At 51.0% G+C, this 21,743-nt stretch overlaps 1 protein-coding gene across 1 annotated transcript in view; it reads left to right on the forward strand.

Moving 5' to 3' along the window:
• LOC104030558 (acid-sensing ion channel 2) overlaps window positions 1-21,743 on the forward strand; it is a 517,517-nt gene that overhangs the window by 489,572 nt on the left and 6,202 nt on the right. The window contains exons 3-6 of the mRNA XM_075722723.1: window positions 6,742-6,869; window positions 20,118-20,268; window positions 20,688-20,744; window positions 21,298-21,451. Of these exons, the coding sequence (XP_075578838.1) occupies window positions 6,742-6,869; window positions 20,118-20,268; window positions 20,688-20,744; window positions 21,298-21,451 (490 nt within the window). The remainder of the gene's footprint in view (window positions 1-6,741; window positions 6,870-20,117; window positions 20,269-20,687; window positions 20,745-21,297; window positions 21,452-21,743) is intronic.

Consider the following 21,743-nt stretch of genomic DNA (forward strand, 5'->3'; position numbering starts at 1 on the left):
CGAATGCTCTTTATTTCAGCTTCACTTAATCCTGTTACCAAGCAACTTTAAGGGAACCAAATCCGCTTCTACAGAAATGAGAGCACACACAGGGGAGCGAAACTGGTTTCGCTGGCATTAAACTGGTTTCTCTGTAATTCCACATTTTTTTGCGGTAGGCTTGTGGGTCCTGCTTTCTTATAGTTATGTTTCCGTGGTGATTTGGTTTTTTTTTTTTTAAACCTGTAAATTTTTGTCTAGGGAAAACATGAATGTTAGGCATTTGTTTAAGATTACTACACAGATACGGTCTGGTTGAAGTGTCAGTGGACTTCCCCGAGTCCGGGACCACAAGGCACATCCTCTGGGTCGCCGTGGGTCCTGGCTGCCCCACCGGTGCGGTGAGCCCGACGTGCTCGGGGGGTGCTGAGCTGCGGGCACAGACCCGGGCGGGTAACGTGAGGACACGCAGCCGGGTCCCACATGCTGCTGAGCTAAATGGGAGGCGTGCGAGAGGGATGCAGGGGGGATTTAGGGGGTCGGTGGGAAGGGGGAGATGGCTGTGCTGTTTTGCACACCCGGAGCAACTCGAGGTGCTTGGCCCCGGCGCCGGGGATGCCAGCCCACCCCGGGGGCCGATGCGGGAGGTGGAGGAGCGCTTGCTCTGATGCGCGTCGTTTCCATGGCGATACGGAGCAAAGGCTGCCGTTAAAACTAGAGATGAACCTCAAAGTCTCACAGCGTCTTCTGGGCATGCTGTGCTGCCGCGGCAACCCCCCTGCTCCTGGGGAGCCTTCCTCCCAGAGGGAGACAAGAAACCACGGTCCTGATGTACCCTTCATGGATGCAGTGCAGCTGGCACAGGGGTGAACATCTGTGCTTCCTTCCAGATGTGCCTGGTGCTGCCCCTACCCCGTAAGGATACTGTCCCCATGAGACAGCCCCTGTCTTTGCACCTCAGTAATACGCTGCACTGTTGAATTGCGCTTTGCAGAGGGTGGAAGGTGCGCGGGTGACTCTTCCAGCCCAACGGATTAAGCAGCAACATTGCTCCTTTTTCGCGGCTGGGGAAACTGAGGCAAAGGACAACGAGAGTCTGGGGAGAACCCAAACCTCCCGGCTCTGTGCTTACTTCTGCACAGCGCAGGAGAAGGCTTATTACCCAAAATAAACCTTCAGGCCACCTTCTAATACAGTCACAATGTGAACCAGCTGGGAAAGCATCATCTACTTTGCTCAGACTGAGCCACGTGGGATCTGGTTTTGTTTTCTCCCAGCAGGAATGTCTTCCATGGAGCTGCCGGTGCTGCCGGCAGAGCTGGCAGGTGACGGCTCCAGCTAGAAACGACCCGTGACTCAGGCTGTATCTTCAATTCCCAATAAATGAGTGCCGAGCACAGCTTCAGATGTTAATTGCCAGAGAGAAGTGGATCAGTTTGGACATAATAAGGCAGGGGGAGAAGGGTGACTCCGTGCCTTTGGCAGCATTTCTTATTTTAATTGCAGCTTCTTGCATATTCACAGGGATGAGCTTTGTATCCTGCACCCGAGCATACAGTCAGCTGGAGCTTTATTAAGATTTTTAGAGCGATGCTCTAAGCAGAAAGACCCAATGAAGTCATGGAAAGCCAACTCCAGAAATAGAAAGTTGTGCAATCTGCAACATAGAATACTCTGCAGCCAGCTTGAAGCACATGCTGAATTAATCCCCAATTTAATTAACGCTACTCTAATCCTTCAGTGAAAAGAGCAGCTCAGGATTTGTTTGGAAACACTGTCCTGTGTACAGTAATGTGTATTAATGTATTTAAAAATGCAGTCATCAAGGAGTTTTTGCTCTGTTCTCAACCTGGGGTGCACTAAGAAATGAATTTACAGACCCTGTCCTCTGAAAAGTGGGATCGGAGATTGAGTGAAGGTCTGTGGTTGGACATCATCACAAAATTAGTTTAAAAACCGTAAGGTACGAACCAAACCTGAAGTCACCAGCATTTATTTTTAAAGTTTTTCTGGCATCTGAGCTAATCAAAGGGTTTTCAGGGTTTTTTTTTCCCCTCCGTTGATGGGCGATTACAAGAAACAGGCTTAACGGAAGAGCAGCAACAGCCTGGACCGGCGCTCAGCCCCATGCCTCCAGAGGTACCGCGAAAAGAAGCCATTCAAAATGATGCTAAAACTGCAAAAACTGGCCCAACCATGGCCAGGGCGTGTCTCCGTGGATGTTCACACCCCTACTTGCACCTCTTCAGTCTCGGGGTAACAGCTCCCGAGACCCAGGGTTTGCCGCAGAGCCTTTTTGGGTTTCCTCTGCCCAGGGACATTCATTTTAGCAAGCTAAATGCACGCAAAACCAGACGGTCTTGAGCTTCTGGGTCCTCTGAGACCTTTTCCTTACACTTGCAGCAAATATTTAACCCACACTAATGCTTCTCAGCTCCAGCACGGAGCTTGGAAACGTTTAAGATGCAGCTAATGAGGACTGGTCCAGGCGTATTCCATCGAAGGGTTTTGTAGCTGGGCTTTTAATTTTCCTCTTTTAGTGGAAAACAGCTATTTTGTAGAAAATGAATTTTTAGGGGAAGTGACAGTTTTTCAAAGCCAGTTTCGTGTTTATAGTTTCATCCTCGCATGTGTTTCTTGCAGGAAAAGCAATGAATGTTGCCTGGCTTTTGGCAGGTTTTCTAAAAAAAATGCTGTTTATTTTGCTCTTCATGTTATTATCGATGATGAAAATTAATAACTGTGTGTTTTAAAACCAAAGTTTCTTCTATGGCATAGAAAATGCCTTCCTCTCCCTGTCTGTGATTACAACCGGCTACGTGCCAGGTTTTTCTATTTAAAATTACAAACCCTGTTGCTTTTAAGTCTTACAGATACTTGCAGTCTGTATCTTGTTTGCTTGATATGTATGTACAGGGGTTTACCCGCAGATGGACCTGGGCACAGCACCCGGTCATGGGAAATAAGTGGAATTAAGTCAGAGCTGAACAGACCCGGGGCAGTTGCAAAAATGGGCAGAAAATGTTTCAACAAAACAGTTCCCGTTGCCCAACAAGTTAGACTAAATAGAAGCTTTCTCCTCCAGCTTGTCAGGTAATTACTGAAGGAAGCATATGGTATCTCCTCTGAAGTGTTGGAAGGGGATCAACACCAGGCAAAGCGATGGAGACGGGTGGGATCGGTAGGAGTGGGCGTCATGTGGGAATAACAGGATCAGGATTGAAATCGGAGGAGTCGGTGGGTGCCCAGGAGAGGGTTTGAACCCGTTCTGGTGTGCATTTGCTCACTGGGCTTCGGCACCTGGTTGCTGAATCGGCTGCAGAGCCCAGGGCTGCTGCGGTGCTGTTGAGCAGCGATGAGGTTGGATGGGGACGCTCTGCATTGACGAAGGTTTTGGGGAAAATTGGCTTCACCCTCAGCGCTCGGGTGTGTTGGAGGGTCAGCGCTGGGGAGGTGTTAGCAGGGAGGAGACCCTCAAGTGGGACCCCCCGTGGGTGGGCAGATGCAGGGCTTGAGCAGAGAGCAAGAGAGCTTGGACATGTAGACTTCCATCTGACACCTCTTGGAGGGAGGGGAGCCCGCTGACGGCTGAGTGAGGCAAAGGTACGGCAGGTTTTTGTCACGGTGGGTCCCAGTAACGGGGTCGCGTTCCTCTCCATAACCCCCATCACAGGAGGGTGGTGGGGAGTGATTCAGGTCGCGGTTGTTGGGTCTTGAGCAGAAGTGGAGGCCAAGAGCAAGGATGGTCAATGCCAGTTTTGCTCCAGGAGGCTTCGGCGTAGGGAAAAGCCAAAATAAACTCACACGCTCCATGCCGGTGTCCCATAGAGAAGAGGCAGATCTCGGAGGAGAGGCACCCATGCTCCGCATCCAGTGCGCGCCACCCCGTGCAATTAGCCTTGCTGCGTGACCTAAAGCGTGACGTTATTTATATACCAAAAGCACTTTTTGTCACAAGGAGGCAAAAACATGTAATTACCTTGGCGTGGAGCATCACAAAGCCAGTGCACAGGCAGGTAGATTAACGCGGGCACCGGAGGCATCAATCGATGGGAGTGTGTGTTCAAGAGTGAGCCATGCAGATCAATACGTCTCTGACTGGTTAAAAGTCCAACTCCAAACGGTTGGAGCTGAGCCCCGGACCAGGTGCTCGGAGAGCTCCACCCCCCCGAATTTCACAGAAGTATGCAGGGCGTGGGGAGGTAACTGTTTTAAAAAAATCCTGTTTATCTCCAAATTGTTTTCCTGTGCCTTAGCTGGAAAAGCTGGGCTTTAAAAGGTTAAATATTAATAGCCTGCTCCAGCTGCTCGATCTGCAAAGGCTGCTGAGATAAAATGCTTGAGATGCAGAGATGCTGCTGGTAGACCCGTCACTGCAGGTGCAGAGCATGAAGTTTGAAGTTCCACGTAGCCAACATGTAAAGCAGCCTTGCTGTCAGAGTAGGGCTTTTAAAATGCTGTTTGTTCCCAAAAGCTGAACGAAACGCGTGCGTTGGTTTGTGGTTGGCGGGGAGCGTTTGCTCAGTGGGGGATGAAGGTGACAGCAGCAGGTCTGGCCGCGGGTTTCTGGAGGTCTCTGGTCCAGCCTTCTTGGACGAACGCTCGATCGGTTTGGCCATGACTGAGCGTTGAAGCCTCGGGAGGATGGTTAGCTGTAAAGGAGGTCGATCTGAGCATGGTGGATGCTCTTGTTTAGCCCGACAAATCCATGCATAAGCCCGTTCCCACCCGTGCAGTCTCTGGCTTCGTTTGCCTTGGGAGCTACCAAGTGAGCAGGGTTCAAGAAGGTCCTCTTGGGAGGGGAAAGCCGATCCCTTTGCTGCCTGATTGAGTCAGCAGAGTTGCATCCTCTTACATGATGGCTTCCGGAGATCTGTAAACCTCGTGTCATCCACTGTCACCTTATTCTTCCCTTGTCCTTCTCCTCTGCCCATATCACCCCATGGTCTGGTGTCTTCTGCTGTTGCCTCCTGTTGCAGATCTTTGTGCAGTCCCTGGTGTAACAGTTCTGTGGCTGTGATTCCTTGGTGCTGAGTTTCCAATGCTTTGGATTGAATACAGTGCTGTTAAAAATTGAAATGCATCATAAAATAGTAGCAAAATACCAAGAAATAGTAAGCAAAGAAAATAAAGAGTGACTCACCTTTAAACAGAAGCTCTTTAAATGTAGAGGTGGCATTGCTGGCCACAGGCATGGATTGATATTAGTGGGTAACTCAGTTTTTAGGCCAAATTATGCATAGTTGACAACTTCCTTTGGAAATCAGCCCCCCACGCCTTAGTCCCTTATGCTCCCTCTGGTTTGTTGGGATGTGAGACTGTAGCAGCAGTGCTAAAGAGAGAAAGGTTATGCACCCCAGCTGCGTGAAGATGCCTGTGTGATAGAGCAGCCCAAAGCGCTTGTATATCACACTCGGGTCTGATTTGCATGCCGTTAATTCTGCTTCAGAAAGTCTCTTTCGAGTTGGTTTTAGCTTCTAGTGGAAGAGGGGGACTGACCTCAAGTTACTTGGTATTCAGCACAGATCTGGGATGTGGAAACCTCACATCACCCATAACTCGGTGATGTGTCTGAGCCCATGCACCGCAAAATACCTTTGTCCGGCTTGGAGCAACTTCAGCTGCCAAAAACACGAGCTCCTTTGACTTTAACATGCTTTCTTATTTAATTACCTGCATTGTCTCCCAAGTGGCCTCAGGCTGTGTCAGAGATGGGGCAGCAGACGCGGGGTGTTTTCGGCATTGGAGACCTGTCCTGGTTTCAGCTGGAATAGTTGGTTTTCTTCCTAGTAGCAGGCACAGTGCTGTGTTTTGGATTTAGGATGAGAAGAATGTTGATAACACACTGATGGTTTAGTTGTTGCTCAGCACTGCTTATGCCAGTCAAGGACTTTTCAGCTTCCCATGCTCTGCCAGGGGCACAAGAAACTGGGAGGGGGCACAGCCAGAACAGTTGATCCCAACTGCCCCAAGGGCCATTCCATACCATATGGCGTCATGGGCAGTATAGAAACTGGGGGGGTTGGCCGGGGAGCAGCGATTGCTGCTCGGGAACTGGCTGGGCATTGGTCGGTGGGTGGTGAGCAATTGCATTGGGCATCACTTGCTTTGGATATTAGTAGTAGTAGTAGTAGTAGTAGTAGTAGTAGTAGTAGTACTATTTTACTTTATTTCAATTATTAAACTGTTCTTATGTCACCCCAGGAGTGTTTCTCACTCTTACTCCTTCGATTCTCTCCCCCATCCCACCGGGGCAGGGGCAGTGAGCGATGGCTGCGTGGTGCTGAGCTGCTGCCGGGGGCTGAACCACAACAAGACCTTACGGATAGTAGAAATGTCTCTGTTTGGGGGAAGGAGGAGTTTATTTGTTTTAGTAATATGGGAATGCATTTAAAATGCTGAAACTAAGTATCAGCTAAGAAAGTAGATGTCACCTCCTGTTTTCTGTAGCTTGGAACTATGGGCCAAGCTGGAGAAATCACGCATCTCTGCATTACAGGGACGGTGAGCCCTTGGGATGGGCAGCGGTGGTGATTTGGGCTGGGTCCTGAGTGTGCTCACGGCAAGTGCTGCTGCTGGCGTTCCTTTCTTGATGTCCAGAAGTCTGATTATCCAGGTGGAGCACTCCCGACTGCTTATCTCCTGCTTTTGAGCAGCAGAGATTGACCAGATATCATTTTCCACAGAGGGACAAGCATGTGCACACCAGTGGACACCATCCCACCCACCACAGCCTGCTAATCTGCTTGCTTCTTCTTCCAGAGGAGACGACGTTCGAGGCTGGAGTCAAAGTCCAGATCCACAGCCAGTCTGAGCCACCTTTCGTCCAGGAGCTGGGGTTCGGGGTGGCCCCTGGATTCCAGACCTTTGTGGCCACCCAAGAGCAAAGGGTAAGTCCTAAATTTCATTTACACACAGAGATCCCTCCAGTGGGTCCATATGAAAGGTTGCTTCTACATACCAACGCCCTTGAGAGGCATCTTCATCGTCAACAGCTATTTTTATCCCTTGCTTCAAATTGGCTGGGATGAGGGCAGCTTTTTCAGCATTGCTTCCCATGCATTGCCCACAATCCTTGTCATTTTGGCCACAGAAGGGTCTTCGTCCCTCGTAGTTTCCCTGCCTTGCTCTTCCATGGTTATGGTTCACCTGTGGCAGTCACTCTATGTTGGGTACCTTCCAACCCGCTGAGAAAGGATGCTTTTTGCCAAAAGGCTCTCATACTCCAAGGATATATAAAGAGACAAGAGGAGAGTGTTTCATTATGTAGGTCAGCGTGAATCCGTTCAGGTAACAGTCATGTTATTTATTATAACCTGTGGTGGGACGCTCGTGGCTCAGGACGCATCGCCCTCCCCGAGTCCCGACAGTGGCACATCATCACGGTGCAGATGGATGCGATGTGTCATTAGACCCAAATCCTGGTTAGGCATTCAGAAAGCTGGCTAGCGGAATAATTTTTTCCCCCAGCTTGGCTCCAGTGCTTTCGTTCCTAGCCCTCCTGCTTCATTGCCTCTCTCATTTTCCTCCCTGCTCTTGCATCCACCCTCAAATGAGACATAAATCAAGTTGAGGAAGGTGAACACAAGCTGTCGGAGGCTTCGCTCTGATAAAACCTCCGTGGAGATCAGAGCCGCAGTCGTTACACTTCAGCTCAGAGCAACGCGAGGAATTCACCACCAAATGTATCGTTAAGGCATCTCTCCACAGCCACCAGGCACCAAACTACACCTGAAGATGCTGCATTTCAGCGAGCCTGGATGCAGATCTCTCCCTCATTATGGCGTGCTTGTGTGTAATCATCCAGGAGGTAACGAATGGTGTGGGTTCCCGGTGGGCGAGCGCCAGGTGGAAACTTCTCAATTAAAGCAGAGAAATGTTTCACTGCTGTCGGTTCATATCTTGTGGGAAGTCCAGTGGGCTGGAGAAAATGAGCAGCTTTGTTAGCACGCAGGGCTCTCGTTTGGAGTGTAACACCTTCGTAACAGCGACGGCACAGGGCTCTTCGGGGGCTGAGGCAGCAGCTGCTGAAGTCCAAAGCAGAAACGGGCTTGGAAACCCATCATGGGCATTTTTCATGCCTGTTCCCTTGACCCAAGCCCTTCCATGCATCCCCAATGTCCTTACCTCGCTCCACAGCTGCCTCCTGCCATCCCAGGGGACCCAGCAGCATTTGGCATTGCTTACATGGGGCATGCTGCAAGGTAGAGAATCTGGAAGACTGGAAAACTCATTAATTACTGTTGGCAGTAATTAGTGGACATTGAATGCCCGTTGTGGTTTAACCCGGCAGGCATCTAAACACCACACAGCCGTTTGCTCACTCTCCCCCTCCCCAGTGGGATGGGGGAGAGAATCGGAAAAAAAAAAGTAAAACCCGTGGGTTGAGATAAAGACAGTTTAATAGGACCGAAAATGAAGGGAAAAAAAAAAAAAAATAATAATAATAATAATAATAATATACAAAGCAAGTGATGCACAATGCCATTGCTCCCCACCCGCCGACCGATGCCCAGCCCGTCCCCCAGCAGCGATAGGAGCCCCCAGCCAGCTCCCCCCAGTTTCTATACTGCCCACGATGCCATATGGTATGGAATAGCCCTTTGGCCAGGCTGGGTCAGCTGGCCTGGCTGTGCCCCCTCCCGGCTTCTTGTGCACCCGGCAGAGCAGGGGGAGCTGAAAAGTCCATGACCAGTGTCAGCACTGCTCAGCAACAACTAAACCATCAGTGTGTTACCAGCACTATTCTCAAACTAAATCCAAAACACAGCACTATGCTAGCTACTAGGAAGAAAATTACCTCTCTCCCAGCCAAAACCAGGACACCTTCCAACCCAAACTATTCTATGATTCTATGTTAGAGCAGAGGGTCCCGTGCTGGGGTCTTGCATTTCCACCCCCAGCATGCACATGCCTTCGAGCAAAGCCCTCTCCACTTTTCTCAGCAGCGAAGAGCAGGATTTTTGTTTAGCAAATTGTCAGCTGTGAAAAGTACCTCTGGCAGAATCAGCACCCCCTTAGTGAAACCAGTTTAGCTCCGGCGAAAAGCGAACCACGGCAATGCCAGGGCTGGCGACGGGGAGGGCGTTGCCGGCCGTCGGCGTGGCACTTTGCACGCCCCGTTAGCAGGCAGGCAGCGCTGGGCAGGGTGTCGTGTTGTGCCGTGCAGCCGCCTGACGCTGGAAGAGTTTGGCACCACCTCCTCGAATTGAATGCGCTTGGCAGCGTGAGTGGTAATTGGAAAGATTTGTCTTCCTTAAACATCCCGGCTTCAGCAGGATTTGGGAGCATGGCTGGGAGCTGGAGCCTGCAGCGAGGATCTCAAGGACTTTGTTTTAAGATAGAAATAGCGTAAATCCTGGAGACTTCTAAGACAGCTGCTGTAAATCTTCCCCATCCCATTGCCAGCATTAACTAATTCATTATTTCTAGTAAAAAATCAGATTTCCTGTCAGGAAGACAGCCAGCTGAGAGAGAGGGAAAAGCCCCATTCCCTCCCAGGCAGGGAAGATGTAGAAGATGACAAAACAGATCTGGGGGGGCCTCTTAGCTCCAGTGTGTCCTCTCTTCTGCAGGTTTTGCCAGAGTTTTGGTGCTGGGAGAGGGAAGGACGCGTTTCTGCTCGGGGCCAGGGGTTCTGTAACTGATTTAAAATTATACCGCAGGCTGCGACACCTTTACCCAGGAGACCTGGAGGGCTCTTCAAGCCGCCTGCACGGAGCAGCGTTCAGCTCCCCGGGCGATGCTGCCCACCCCCAATCCCTCCTCTCCATAAAGTTATTTTTTAACCTAATTACAAGCATTGCAGCATATACATGCTACTGCCTCCTCTAATTACCCCACAGGGACCGGCCAGGCATCACCCGGCTTCTCAAGCCCTGAATGCACATCTTTTATTCAGACTCCTGATTTAGTCTTTTTTTTTTTTCTACTAAATCTCTACATCTGGGACAGGCATGTGCTGCTCCTTCAATAAGTCAGAGCAAAAGGTGGAAAAGCCCATGAACGTCACCCAGAGGACTGAGTCTGGCCAGTTACTGGGGTCCTAAACCATGTGTTTTATACCCTGAAACATAAATGAAACGATCCTCCAGCTGGAGAAGAATAGAAATAAAGGTAACGACAAGGTCGTTTCACATCTCCCAGCTCAGAGCAGCCTCTGTGTTAGTTATAAGCACTTTTCCCAGCGATAAAAAAAAAAAAAAAGAGGTGTGGAATTGGGCAGACTTGCCTTGACATGATGGCAGGAGCTGTGCATCGTCTTTGAGACGGGCTTTGGGGTGAAGGGGATTTATTCATAGCTGGGTTAGAGGCTCGTGACTTTATTTGTGGCTCTGTTGCTATTCCCTGTGGCCATGCTCAAATCTATCCCTTTGTCCCCCCATCCCTGTCAGGAAATAAGAGTATTTACTGGGCTTTACTTAGTGATTTCCTGCCTTTCCAGGTATGCAGCCACTTAGCGCAAGTGAGGACTTGCATCTTGATGCCAGGGTGATAAATCCTGGGTCTTTATACCAAGAGCTTTCCAAAAGCCCCCTGTTGAAATGGCAAACTCTGGGTCCATGATGGTGCGTGATCTTACTAAATGTCCCTTTAAAATTAGCTTTCAGTCTAAAAAAAGGAAAAAAAATCTGTTTTTCTCTTCCTTCTGCAGTGGCTGAGCCCTCTGATTCCTGCAGAGTGACACTTTTAAGATACATTTACCAGTTTGGGAACTACATCGTAAATGCAGTAATGCTGTTGCGCTGGTTTGCACTAGTAGCATCATAAGAGGGACTTTGCACGCGTATCGGTTGTGCGTGCTGAGTCAGCAAAAGCAATCCTGCAAAAGCAGTGCCAGCAGGAGGTTTCCTCCATCAGATGTGGTTGTTGGGTTATGTAGGCCAAGCTGGTTCTTTGCTGTGGACTCGTGCCTAAAGGGAGACGCTTTCTGTCTGAAATCTCGGACCGAAGCATCCCCTGAAGTTTAAGGGGAGCCGGGACTGAGCTCCCTAAAGCAACGCAGGAGGTGGCACAGCAGAAGGCGGCACACAGTGGGCAGCTGCGATTAAAACAAGAGTGTCTTGATGGAGAACAGTGGCAAACACCCTCTGTGGGTGACTTTCCGTACACCACGGTAGCGGCCGTGTCCCAATGCAACGTGAAAGGAGCTAGAGTGGTTTACATGGATGTGCGAGACCGCAGCTGCTGTTTTCTGGGTTTTTTAGAATCATAGAATCATAGAATCGTTTAGGTTGGAAAAGACCTTTAAGATCATCCAGTCTAACCATTAACCTACACTACCAAGTCTACTCTAAGCCAATCAAGGGTAGACTAGACTAAACCATGTCCCCGAGTGCCACATCTACCCGTTTTTTGAACACTTTTTGCACCATTTTACACGGGGAGAGCCAGTGGCGGTCCCCCTTGTGCCTTGCAGCAAGAGATGCTCCAGCCTCACAGGGTAGCGGTTTCCATGGCAATTGCTGAGTCTAATGAATAAGGTTTGTTTTCTCATGAATGGGCAAAACCCTGAGCTGCGCAGGAGCTGGCTCGGGCCACGCCGTGCCGTCACCCTCCAGACGGGTCCCAAGGGAGGGCAGGACCACCCTGAGTGGGGCAGTGCCCTTCAGCTCCCGCTGCTCCTGGCTTTGGAGGGATCCGCCTCAGTTTTTCCCTTTTCCTGGCTGTTTTGGGTGAGTCTGGTGCTATAAGAAGCCTCTCCGGAGCGTGTGTTATGCATGGCTTTGCGGAGGCTGCAGTATCACCCCATACCCCTGCACCGGACCATGGCACCAAGGCGTGACCAGACACACTGGAAATTATCTTTCAAAGGGCTGATCCTCTGGAGAAAGACTAATTCCTTCTGGATTTTGCTCCTTTTAATTCCCTTTTTCCAGCTGGGTTTTACAGCATCGTCGCTGCATCTCGGCAGCATCACCCAAGCCTCTCCCACAACGGATGGGATCGGATAATGTTACTTCCCCAGCTCGGCTGCTCCCCGCTATGCCATTGGCACGGCGTGTTAGAGAAGATGAAAAGCGCACTAAAAATGGCAATTTCTGCCAACTTGGCAATAAAAATTTAAGAGGCTTCAATTAAGCAACAGGTTCAAAGATGGAGCAGTGTTGTTTAATAGGGCTCTAGTGTGCCTTGGAGACTCATCCCCTCGTAATGCTTGCATGGGACAGAGAACAGCTACCAACAACTGCAGTATCAAGAAGTGTAATTACAGAGGGAGGAAAACAGGACTCGGGGCCTGGCAGCGATCGCTCTGAAGCCCGTAGTTCCAAACAGGGTGTAGGCAGTGGCATTTGAGAATTGGGAGCAGTTAAATAGCATTTCCCATGTTTTCTAAATTTCCCATGTTTCCTAACCCTTGCTCAGAGCATCTTCTCCTACCTACGGTCTTAAACCTTCTCCTGGAAAAACATTCAGTCTCTGATTTCTTTCTGTTTCCCTCAATCCCACACACTCTCCCGGTTGATTTGCTCCATCACCAGACTCTGAATTAGTCCAATAATAAGAAGCAAACGGGCAAGTGGCGGTGGCCGGATGCACAGAAAACTTCATTGCACGTGAACGGTTCAAAGCAGGAGATGTAGGAAAACAATCTCATGGCTGGTTTTGTAGGGCAGCAGAGTGGTTTTGCTTGGAAAACAGTGTTAGGAGTGAATGAGCCTGTTTGTAAAAGGATGGGTTTGGAGGCAAGGGATGGAAATGCCGGGAAGGGAAGGGCCGGGAGCAGTGAGTCTGAATGGGGAGAGGCTGGAAAGGGCTCGCTTGGGGGGGAGGTCAGTTAGAGAAAGCATCAGGGATGTAGATGAAGTAATGGTCTGGGTGCTCCTGCTGGCCCTTCACCATATTATATAGATAAGAGGGCTTTTTAAAAAAGATGGAAAGCTGCTCGCTGAGGACAGGAGAGCTTCAGCGAGTCCAGCTCCCACTGCGTACCCCCAAACTGGGCACCTGTGTAAGAGTTTGGCCAGCGTAGTCCAACAAATACAGCCAGTGGCATCCGGCAGAATGAGGGGAGTACTTTTGCTGGCTATAGATATGCCAAGGTGATCAGGAGGGAGAGGGTAGAGTTTATTGCAATTTAAGACAGAGTTTGCATGTGAGCAAAGGGTCCAGCTCGTTCAGCGGGGTGCTAGAAGCGGGTTGTAGGTGATCAGCACAGCAAACACCAGGAGCAGCCGTCCAGCGGGTCCTGGGAGCAAACCCAGGATGAGGCTCAGAAGGGGCGTGCCCTTGACTTTTTGGGGAGCCACAGCAGGTTTCAATATCGCTGTTTGATTTGCAAAATTATTTCCAAGGAAACGGGGACCTCAAGGAGCCTGGTGCTCCAAAATCACATTTTTCTTCTGGTACCCACTCACCTCCAGCACCTGGGGACTCGTGGGCTGTGTAACTTCCCGGAGCTCTGCTCAGGGGGACCTTCCAGGTGCTGCAAAGGTTAAGCTTTTGTCCTTAAACAACTTTTTTGGTGCTTGCGTGAAGGGAGCAAATGAGAAGGAACGGCCGTATTGTACCTGGCAGAGCAAAGGTAGACAGCAAATAGACAACTTGCAGCATCATTAACTGGGAGGCGGTGCCAACGAGCTGTGTGTTTGCCGAGCTTTTTAAGCATTTTACAAGTGCTAAAGCTGCCTGGGATGGAAATTCTATTAAGTTGATGCTATTTGATGTCTCATTAAAGAATGGAGATTTCTGGTTATTTCATTTGGAGCAAATGCAAACACACCCCGTCTAGATTTTACAATGTTCAGGGAGAGGTTTGCATCCCTCCTTGATGATCACTGCCTGAAGTTTGGTGGCATCAGGAGGGACCCACACGTAGAAGAGGCAGGAGAGGGGCTGAGCTGTAGCCCAGAGCCGAGTCGATGGAGGGTGCATCCCCAAAGCCAGAGCCATCACAGCGGCCAGCTGCAAACTGGGCTGAAACTGCCCCAGCCTCACGCTGGAAACATCTCTGCCACATTTCCACGTCTTCCCTATTGCAGAAAATTAAACGTGCAGAAAAAACAGAGATACCACTTAAAATAAACTTTAAAAAAAGACCTCTCTGGCTGCAGATGTTGGCTGTCATTGGGAGGCTCAGTGCCAAGAGCAGCGTGCAAAGGGCAGCAGCGTGGCCAGGAAAAAGGGCTGTAGCAGGGAGGAGGCTGCGCTGAAAGGCCCCCGCCGCCACAACCTGCTTCCCCCCCCGTGTGCCGAGAGCAGCCCTTCCTTTCCTTGCATTTCGGGCAAGCCAGATCCATCCTGCTTATAAGGAGACAAGTCAATTTGTTCCTTTTCCTTTCGGTGCCTGCCAGTTTGTAACTGATTGTCATAATCCCTAATAGCCAGGATCAAGAGAATTTAAAAAGCATTTCATTAATTAATTAAGTATTAACAATTGTGAAAGCACGAGGACGCGAGTTTGTCAACCTCAATTAGAGGCTGAAGCTGAATTTCTATAAGCATGAGACCGCGCGGTGCCGGGGAGGGGTATGTGCAGGCAGCCCTTGGAAAGCTGCCACGGCAGCGGAGCAAAATTATTGCTCAGCACTACTTTCCTGCAGGAACCGAGGGCAGAAACTGTCCCTGCTGTCTTTACCCCTGCTTTTCCTTTTGCTTTTATGGTTTTTTCCATCCAGCTTCAAAGAGAAGTAGCTCGTCTGTGGTGGTAGCAGAGCAGGTTGGAGTGGAGCAGCTCAGCATCCTTGGGCAACCTCCGCCGGTCCAGTACCCGACCCCTCCCGCCAACCCCAAATTAGTATCATCTGGAAGAGGGGAAAGCGATTCTCTCAGGAGGAGGAGATGTCTGCATGGCTGTGTGCCGCCCAGGAGGGGCTGCAGGGGAGAGGAATCAAATCCAATTAGCGCCTCTCCCGTTTACATGGCCGCGATGTGCGGGATTGCTCCGTCAGGCGTGCTCCTGTTTGCTGGCTAGCGAGGCGGGCTTGGCTCCCCGGTGCGCTCTTCCAGGCGATGCAGCGGCCTCGTTAGCATCGTGGGCAGGAAATTCAAATGTCAAATGTCTAAAATGAGTTGCTCGGGCAGCTCTCCGGGGCTGAGCGCTTTGGAGGTAAAGGCTTTGCTTGAGGTTGCAGCCCCAAGAAAGCGTATGTTTTGGAGAGAGGGGGTTAAGGAGGGATGCTCTTACGGATGGGTTCACCACTGAATTAACCCCAGGGCTTGCAAGGCATTCGGACTCCTGTACCAAGGCAGGAGAGGCAACGGGAGCAGGGATGGGGCTGGTCTTCAGGGCGAGAAGCCACAGGGGCTGGAGGGAAGAACCTCGGGATCCTGTTCCATTGCACTTCAGGGCAGGAAACCCAGTGTGGGCTGCAAAGAGTTTGGCGCCTTGGTTTAGGTCTTTTCACTGCAAAGTGTGCTATTTGATGGGTAAAACCATACCTGGCTCTGGGGCTGGGGAGTCTTCTGTTTGAAGAATAATGGGGAGCATTTCAGAGGATGCGACTGAGCGGTCCTGGCAGTTGTCTTGTACCCGTGAGTGATGCTGCTGTGGCTCCGAACACAGACGGTAACAGGGCAGCTGCCTTCAGAGATAATTGGAAATAAAAGGTCAGGACAAGAGTTGACTACATCAGAGACTTGGTACATTGGTGCCTGCTCACCGAAACCACCTGGGAAAGGCGAAGGGAGCTTTCCTGGGACCAAATTACCTTTGGATGTTGTAGCAGGATCTGGGAAATGTGGCTCCCCTGTTCTCGGGAGAGCCCAATCCTTAATGATGTGCCTTCTCCCTCTGGAGAGGTCCCGCATCCGTATCTGGCTGCTGATCAGTCAAGAGTTTGCTTCTGATTACAAATTACACAGCGCGAGGGAAGCGACGAGTCTTTCAAGCTGTAATTACCATGGAGGCTCCAGGTAATAGCCCTTGATGAGCCCCTTGGAGAGAGAAGAGTTCATTGACTTGCTCAAAGGAGGGAGGGTCCAGTCTGCCAGCCTGGGGAGATTTGTCTCTAAAATCTTGCCCAGAAGGAAGAAGCACAGATTTGCCTGTCAGACGTCAAATGAAGCCTTGCAGCAGCGCTGCTTCCCACCTAGCCGACGATGGAGAGGGAAGCGCATGGATTCCCGGTGCCGGTCCCCCGGTTGTGGGAGATGCTTTGGTTACAGCTGCCGCATCTCGGGGCTCTGCTCGGAGGCATGGGCAGCAGCAAGAAATGGTGCCCTGTGTTACAGAGGCGTAAGAGGTAGGGATTAATATAAAACAAGGCAGCACCGAGGTGCCTGTGTCACACCCCATAGGGCTCTGCTCCATGGCCAGGCATTTCACTGGGGAAATTTCCTTTAAAAAGTAAAAATCAGAGCTTCCCTGGAGTCTCCTGTCGGTCCCAGACACGACGTGCTTTTCTCCAAAACAGGGAAAGCCTTTACACTGCAGAGGAAAAAAACCTCCATGGGTATTAAATGTACCAAGAGGCTTTTTCTGCTCTTAAGTATCAGTGATCCACAGAGTGGTGGGGAGAGCAAAAATCTTGGCACATGGCAGGGCAGATGTGCTACACCTATTCCTGCGTTTTTAGGAAGCCAGAGAAAAGTGAGTTGCACTTGCCCGCTTGTGCATGTGCAGGGGTGCCCATGGGGCTGTGCGCGTGGCAAGGCAACAAATCCCAAGGAACGCCGTGCTTTTGGGGAGATGTAAACCAGCTTTGCTTCGCAGTATGGGGTAGTCGGTGCTCATGGTCCTGGATGCAAAGCAGGCCGTAACTCTGTTAAAGACGTTGCATTGATTAGGGTTTAATTAATCATTCAGCCCGTGCACCTCCTACAGAAGGGGTGCCAGTTCACAAGCACCATGGCTCAAATCCAATGCTGGCTGAGCAAAAAAGTGTGTAAGCTAAATATCTGATCACAACTCCATCATTTTCTGATCCCGTCACCTACATTCAGAATAAAATTTAAAGGGCTTAAAAGATTTGTGTGTAGCTGAGCTTGGAAGAGAGCTGATTCCATCTGAGACCGCGATTATTTCTCCTTTATCATACAACATGCAACATATGGGCCCCTTTCTCCGCCACGGATGACTAAATGATGGCATCTGGTACTCTATTATATTGCAGGAGTAAAGCAAATGAGAAAAGATCCCCTTCAAATAGCACTTTGCTATTGTCGCAAAGACGTTCTTGATATTTTCGTTCTGAGGTGCCGCTTTGCTGACTTGCAAAGCCATCCCCTTCAGAGCCAGGCCTGTTTCATGGAGGGTGCCGAGATTGCTGGGAACTGGTTTTATTTTTCCCCTTAATGCCTCAGCTGGTCCCAACAGATGGGATCTCTCCATCACCTGCTGCATCTTCGCACCCGTTGCGGATATTGTCTGCTCTTCAGGTTGGACCCGCTGAGCACAGAGGTCGGTGCTTGTCTCTCCGAGCAGCTGAATAGCTCTCACTGCCGTTGCTTTTCAAAGCAGCTTGAGCAGCGGCATGGATTGAGGCAGATTTGGGGAACGCCAGAGCTCGTGTCCCTCAGCGAGCAGCCCAGGCACCCATGGGCAATGCCGGCTCCAGCACGCGTAGCATCCTATTTCTTTGCACGTGCACACCGGGACGCAGAGGCGCTGAGCAGACCACGCAGATCTGCCGTGGCTGGACATCGCTGCAAAGTTTTCTGTCTCGTTGGCACATGAGACCAGGGGTAACGCTCACAGGAGCAGGGGAAGGGAGTTGGTGATTCCCGGCTGGTGGGGGAAGCAGAGCCAGAGGGGGGTTCACCGTCACATGGAGACCCCCTTGTGCAGGCAGGGTCTGGGCTTTTCTCAGGTCTGTCCTTGGGGTCATGCGAGGGAAGACCTTGAACTACCGTCTCATCGCGGGGAGGATCTGTGGCTCATCTGGAAGATGGGTGTACCACAGGGCTGGGGTTCCAGCTGGTCCCGTAAAGCCTGCAGCAGCCTGCTAGAGACAGGAGTAACTGGGAATCAGTATAGTAACTGGGAATCAGTATAGTAACTGGGAATCAGTCTAGTGCCCGTAGACGAAGCAAGCAAAGTGCTGCAATAAGCAAAGCACCTCTGGATTCCTGGCTGGGAACTGTTCATGGCAAAATTGTTCCTAGAGAAGGAATTACTTTGGTTTGGCTGAGTTGAAAGCTTGTCCAGCCCCAGAGGGTAGGATCACCTTCTCTGAGGCCTGGCATCTTCCCCAAATTCTCCTTTAGCTTCCAGGTTTCGTGCCCCTCCAAGGCAGACTGTTCCCATACCCAACTGTCCTCACCACAAGACACATTCATCCCAACATCTCATCTTTCTCTTCCTGGCTGCAATTTAAGCCCATTATGGGTTTTTAACTACTGAGCGGTTCATAAGTCAAAACCATGGGAGATTTACCAGCGCCCCAGCATTGCAAGCTGGTGCACAAGGTGAGCATCTTCTCACAGGATGCATTGGAGAGCTGGAGCTCTGTTCTTGCAGGAGATCGCCCAGGGAAGACCTAGAGCAGTGCTTGGGCTCCAAACGCCTCATGCCATGGTAGTTTTTGTCATAGTTACCCCACGTCCATGCCTGAAGGATTTATGGGGTCATTATTCATCCGACAGCATCTGCAATGTGCCTCCACATTGTGGGTCCTCTCTTTTCTCCTCCCTTTCCCACACATCTCCAGGAGAGACCCAAAACAAGCACTGTAGAGCCTTGCCACTAGGGCCTAGGCTCATAGTCCATCAACATATGTTTACATATTTATTTTAGGATGTGATTAATGTTACTACAGTTTCTAAAGGAATGTTTTTGTTCAGCCAACGTGCTTTGCCAGCGCAAAATGTTCTGTGTTTGGCGCAAAGCACAGCAAATTGGATGCTGCTTTAAAACACAAAGAAGGAGGGGTTCGGGGAATGCTATTTTCTGCTCTCTAGCAAAGAGTAGTGCAGAGCATTTAGCAAAGATGGAGAGAAACAGGAAAGGCTGCCAAGCTGCAGACAGAAGAGGAACAAGGTAGATTTGGCCGTGGGGGCCAGAGAGTGACTTTTTCCTCCAGCATGTTCTGGGCTCTGAATTAAGGTTGCTGTGGTGGATTGTGGAGTCCTGCTTATCTTTGCACTTGTGTTAAATAAAGCAGTAACAGCAGAAGGGTTTGCATTGCACTAGCACTGAGCAGAGCAACTTATGAGCCTCACACGAGGTGGTGTGCAAATGGGGGAGAAGCCGACAGGTTCCTCATCATCATGGAGTGCCAGGAGAGTGGATAATGTGTATCTAGCTCCACAGGACTCTCCCTGAGCATGGGTGTTTGGAAAAGGCCATGATTGACTTGGCTGCCTTCTCCGAGGCTGCAGCGAGGTCCTGCTCTGCAGCCTGGCACCATCTCCCATGGTAGCGCTGCTCTGAGCAGAGCCATCCCTCCATGGGGGGCATGGAGGTTTGGAGGCTCCTCATGGCACCGGTACACCCTTTCCTTGGCATTTTTTACCTTCTGCAGCAATCTCTAGTTGGTGAACTGTTCCTGGTCCTTTCCATGTGCTCCCAAGTCCCTGGCCCTCTCTGAGGGTTGTGATCTGCTGCATTTATTTATCAATGAGAAAAATGCCTGAAGAAGGGAATGGCGCAGATGTGGCAGCTTTACTCACACCAGAGCGATCACAGCCATTGCCAGGATCTCACTGCCACCCCTTTCTGCTCTTGAATGTTACCGGTGCTGTCTGCATTGTCCCCATGAGTGGCGCGTAGTAGCACAGCCTGGAGATTAGAGTAAGCCGGAGATGGGAGCCGTCCATGACACACCAGTGCCAGCAACCCCATGTTTGCTCTCACCAAAGTAGGAGATGATTTGCAGGTCAGAGCCTCCCCTTTCAGTCCCTGCATGGGCAGGATTTTCCCAAAGGTGCAAGAAAGACCACAGAGCTGGTCTTGGAGAACCTCTGGTGCTGCACGTCTCCAGTGCACCACCCTGCTATGCCTCTGCTCCTGGAGATGCTGGGCTGGAGGGACGCAGGAGAGGAGCTCTGGAGCAGAAGAGCTTGCTAAAGGCTCTCACTTGGCAAAAATCATGCTGCGACCTTTCCTTGCAACGTCCCCACTCGGTCTCCTCCTTAGAAAGGTCATTGAAATGGTGCTCTGGGGGCTCCTCTGTGGCAAGAGGAGGGAGATGCTGTGCCCCGCTCCTCGCTGCCGGTCCCCCGCGTCCCCTGACACCCCGCTCCTCCCTTTCTTGCAGCTGACGTACCTGCCTCCGCCGTGGGGTGAATGTCGCTCGTCGGATATGGGCTTAGACTTCTTTCCCGTTTACAGTATCACGGCTTGCAGGATCGACTGTGAGACCCGGTATATTGTGGAAAACTGCAACTGCAAAATGGTTCACATGCCAGGTCAGTGTGCCGGGGGGGGCAGGGGCTCCCTCCCTCCACGCAGCCGGGGTCATTAAGGGTTAATGAGCTGAAAAGGGACCGTGGATTAAATGAGCTGCGAATACCTTCCCTAAGGAAAGAAGGATGCTAACAGCCTTTGCAAAATGCCCTGAAATAGGGGCAAGATACGGCAGAGGGACATGGGTCCGATTTCCCCTTAGGTTAACATCCCTGGGTGACATTTCCAGCAGCCCCCTCCTCGGTTTGCAAGAGCAGACCCCCGCGGCAGGCAGAGGTGGGGCAGACGCTTCCCATCCCAAACCTGGGCTCACTTTGCTAAAGGGAGGTCCCTGTGGTCCCGGTGGAGAGCCCAGAGGTCCCCGGCGCCCTTGCAGCAGCGGTGGCTGATGCCCACTGATGGATGTGTCCTTTCCATGCAGGGGATGCTCCCTTCTGTACCCCGGAGCAGTATAAGGAATGCGCAGAGCCTGCGCTCGGTGAGTACCAAGAGATATCCCACGGGTGTCCCAAACTGGAGGGACTTCCAGCAGCCTGCGTCCTCCTGGCTGGCAGGACTGGGGTGATCTAGAGCAGCTGCAACCCAGCGATGGGTTTTGATGAGACCCAACTTGTTGGGAAGGGCTGGGTGCACCCTGGGGTAAAGTTTCTTCTGGTTCTACACGGGGCACGGAGCTCTATCAGCACAGAAACCCTTGGGATAACGGGCACCCCAGGATGTGCAGGAGCGGAGCACCTCTGGGTCTGGGTTGGGATGGAGGGACCCATTCTAGGTCTGGATTTAGGAGACTCAGTCACCACATGTTCCCTGAGCAGATGCTGGTAACAGGGTGTAGCCTCCAGCAGAAGGCCTCTCTCCAAGATGGTGGGGATGGCCGTGCAGTGAAGTGGCAGAGAAATGGCCAGGACTGGGTTTCCTGCAGCTCTTCTGAAATGTGACTCCTTGGCCCCTCTCTGGGTGGCATGGCCTCTGCTCCCACATCTGCTCGGCATCCCTGACTCCATGAGAGCTAACTCTGTGACCTTCTCCAGGTTTGCTTGCAGAAAAGGACAGCAATTACTGCATCTGCAGGACACCCTGTAACCTGACCAGATACAACAAAGAGCTCTCCATGGTCAAGATCCCCAGCAAGACCTCGGCCAAGTACCTGGAGAAGAAGTTCAACAAGTCAGAAAAATATATCTCGTGAGTGTTGTAGAAAACAGATCATTGCTTTATGGGGGAAAGTGTGTGTGAAGCCCCCATTGGCTGTTTAAACCAGCCTGTGCTAAGACCAGACCTTGCCAGTGCCTCCATCACCAAACAGGAGTGTGTCCTCCAGGGAGGGTTAGGTGAAACCCTTGAAGAGATGAGGTGTAGGTTGCTTTCTTCTCAGTAGACGTGTTTCCAGACAACTGTATGTTCCTTCCCTGGCCTTGTCTGCATGAGCATACTCCATACCCACCAAAAAAAGTGCAAAACCTCCTCTTATTTTGAC

The sequence above is a fragment of the Pelecanus crispus genome, chromosome 18 (assembly GCF_030463565.1).
Source record: "Pelecanus crispus isolate bPelCri1 chromosome 18, bPelCri1.pri, whole genome shotgun sequence".
Taxonomy (NCBI): Eukaryota; Metazoa; Chordata; class Aves; order Pelecaniformes; family Pelecanidae; genus Pelecanus; species Pelecanus crispus.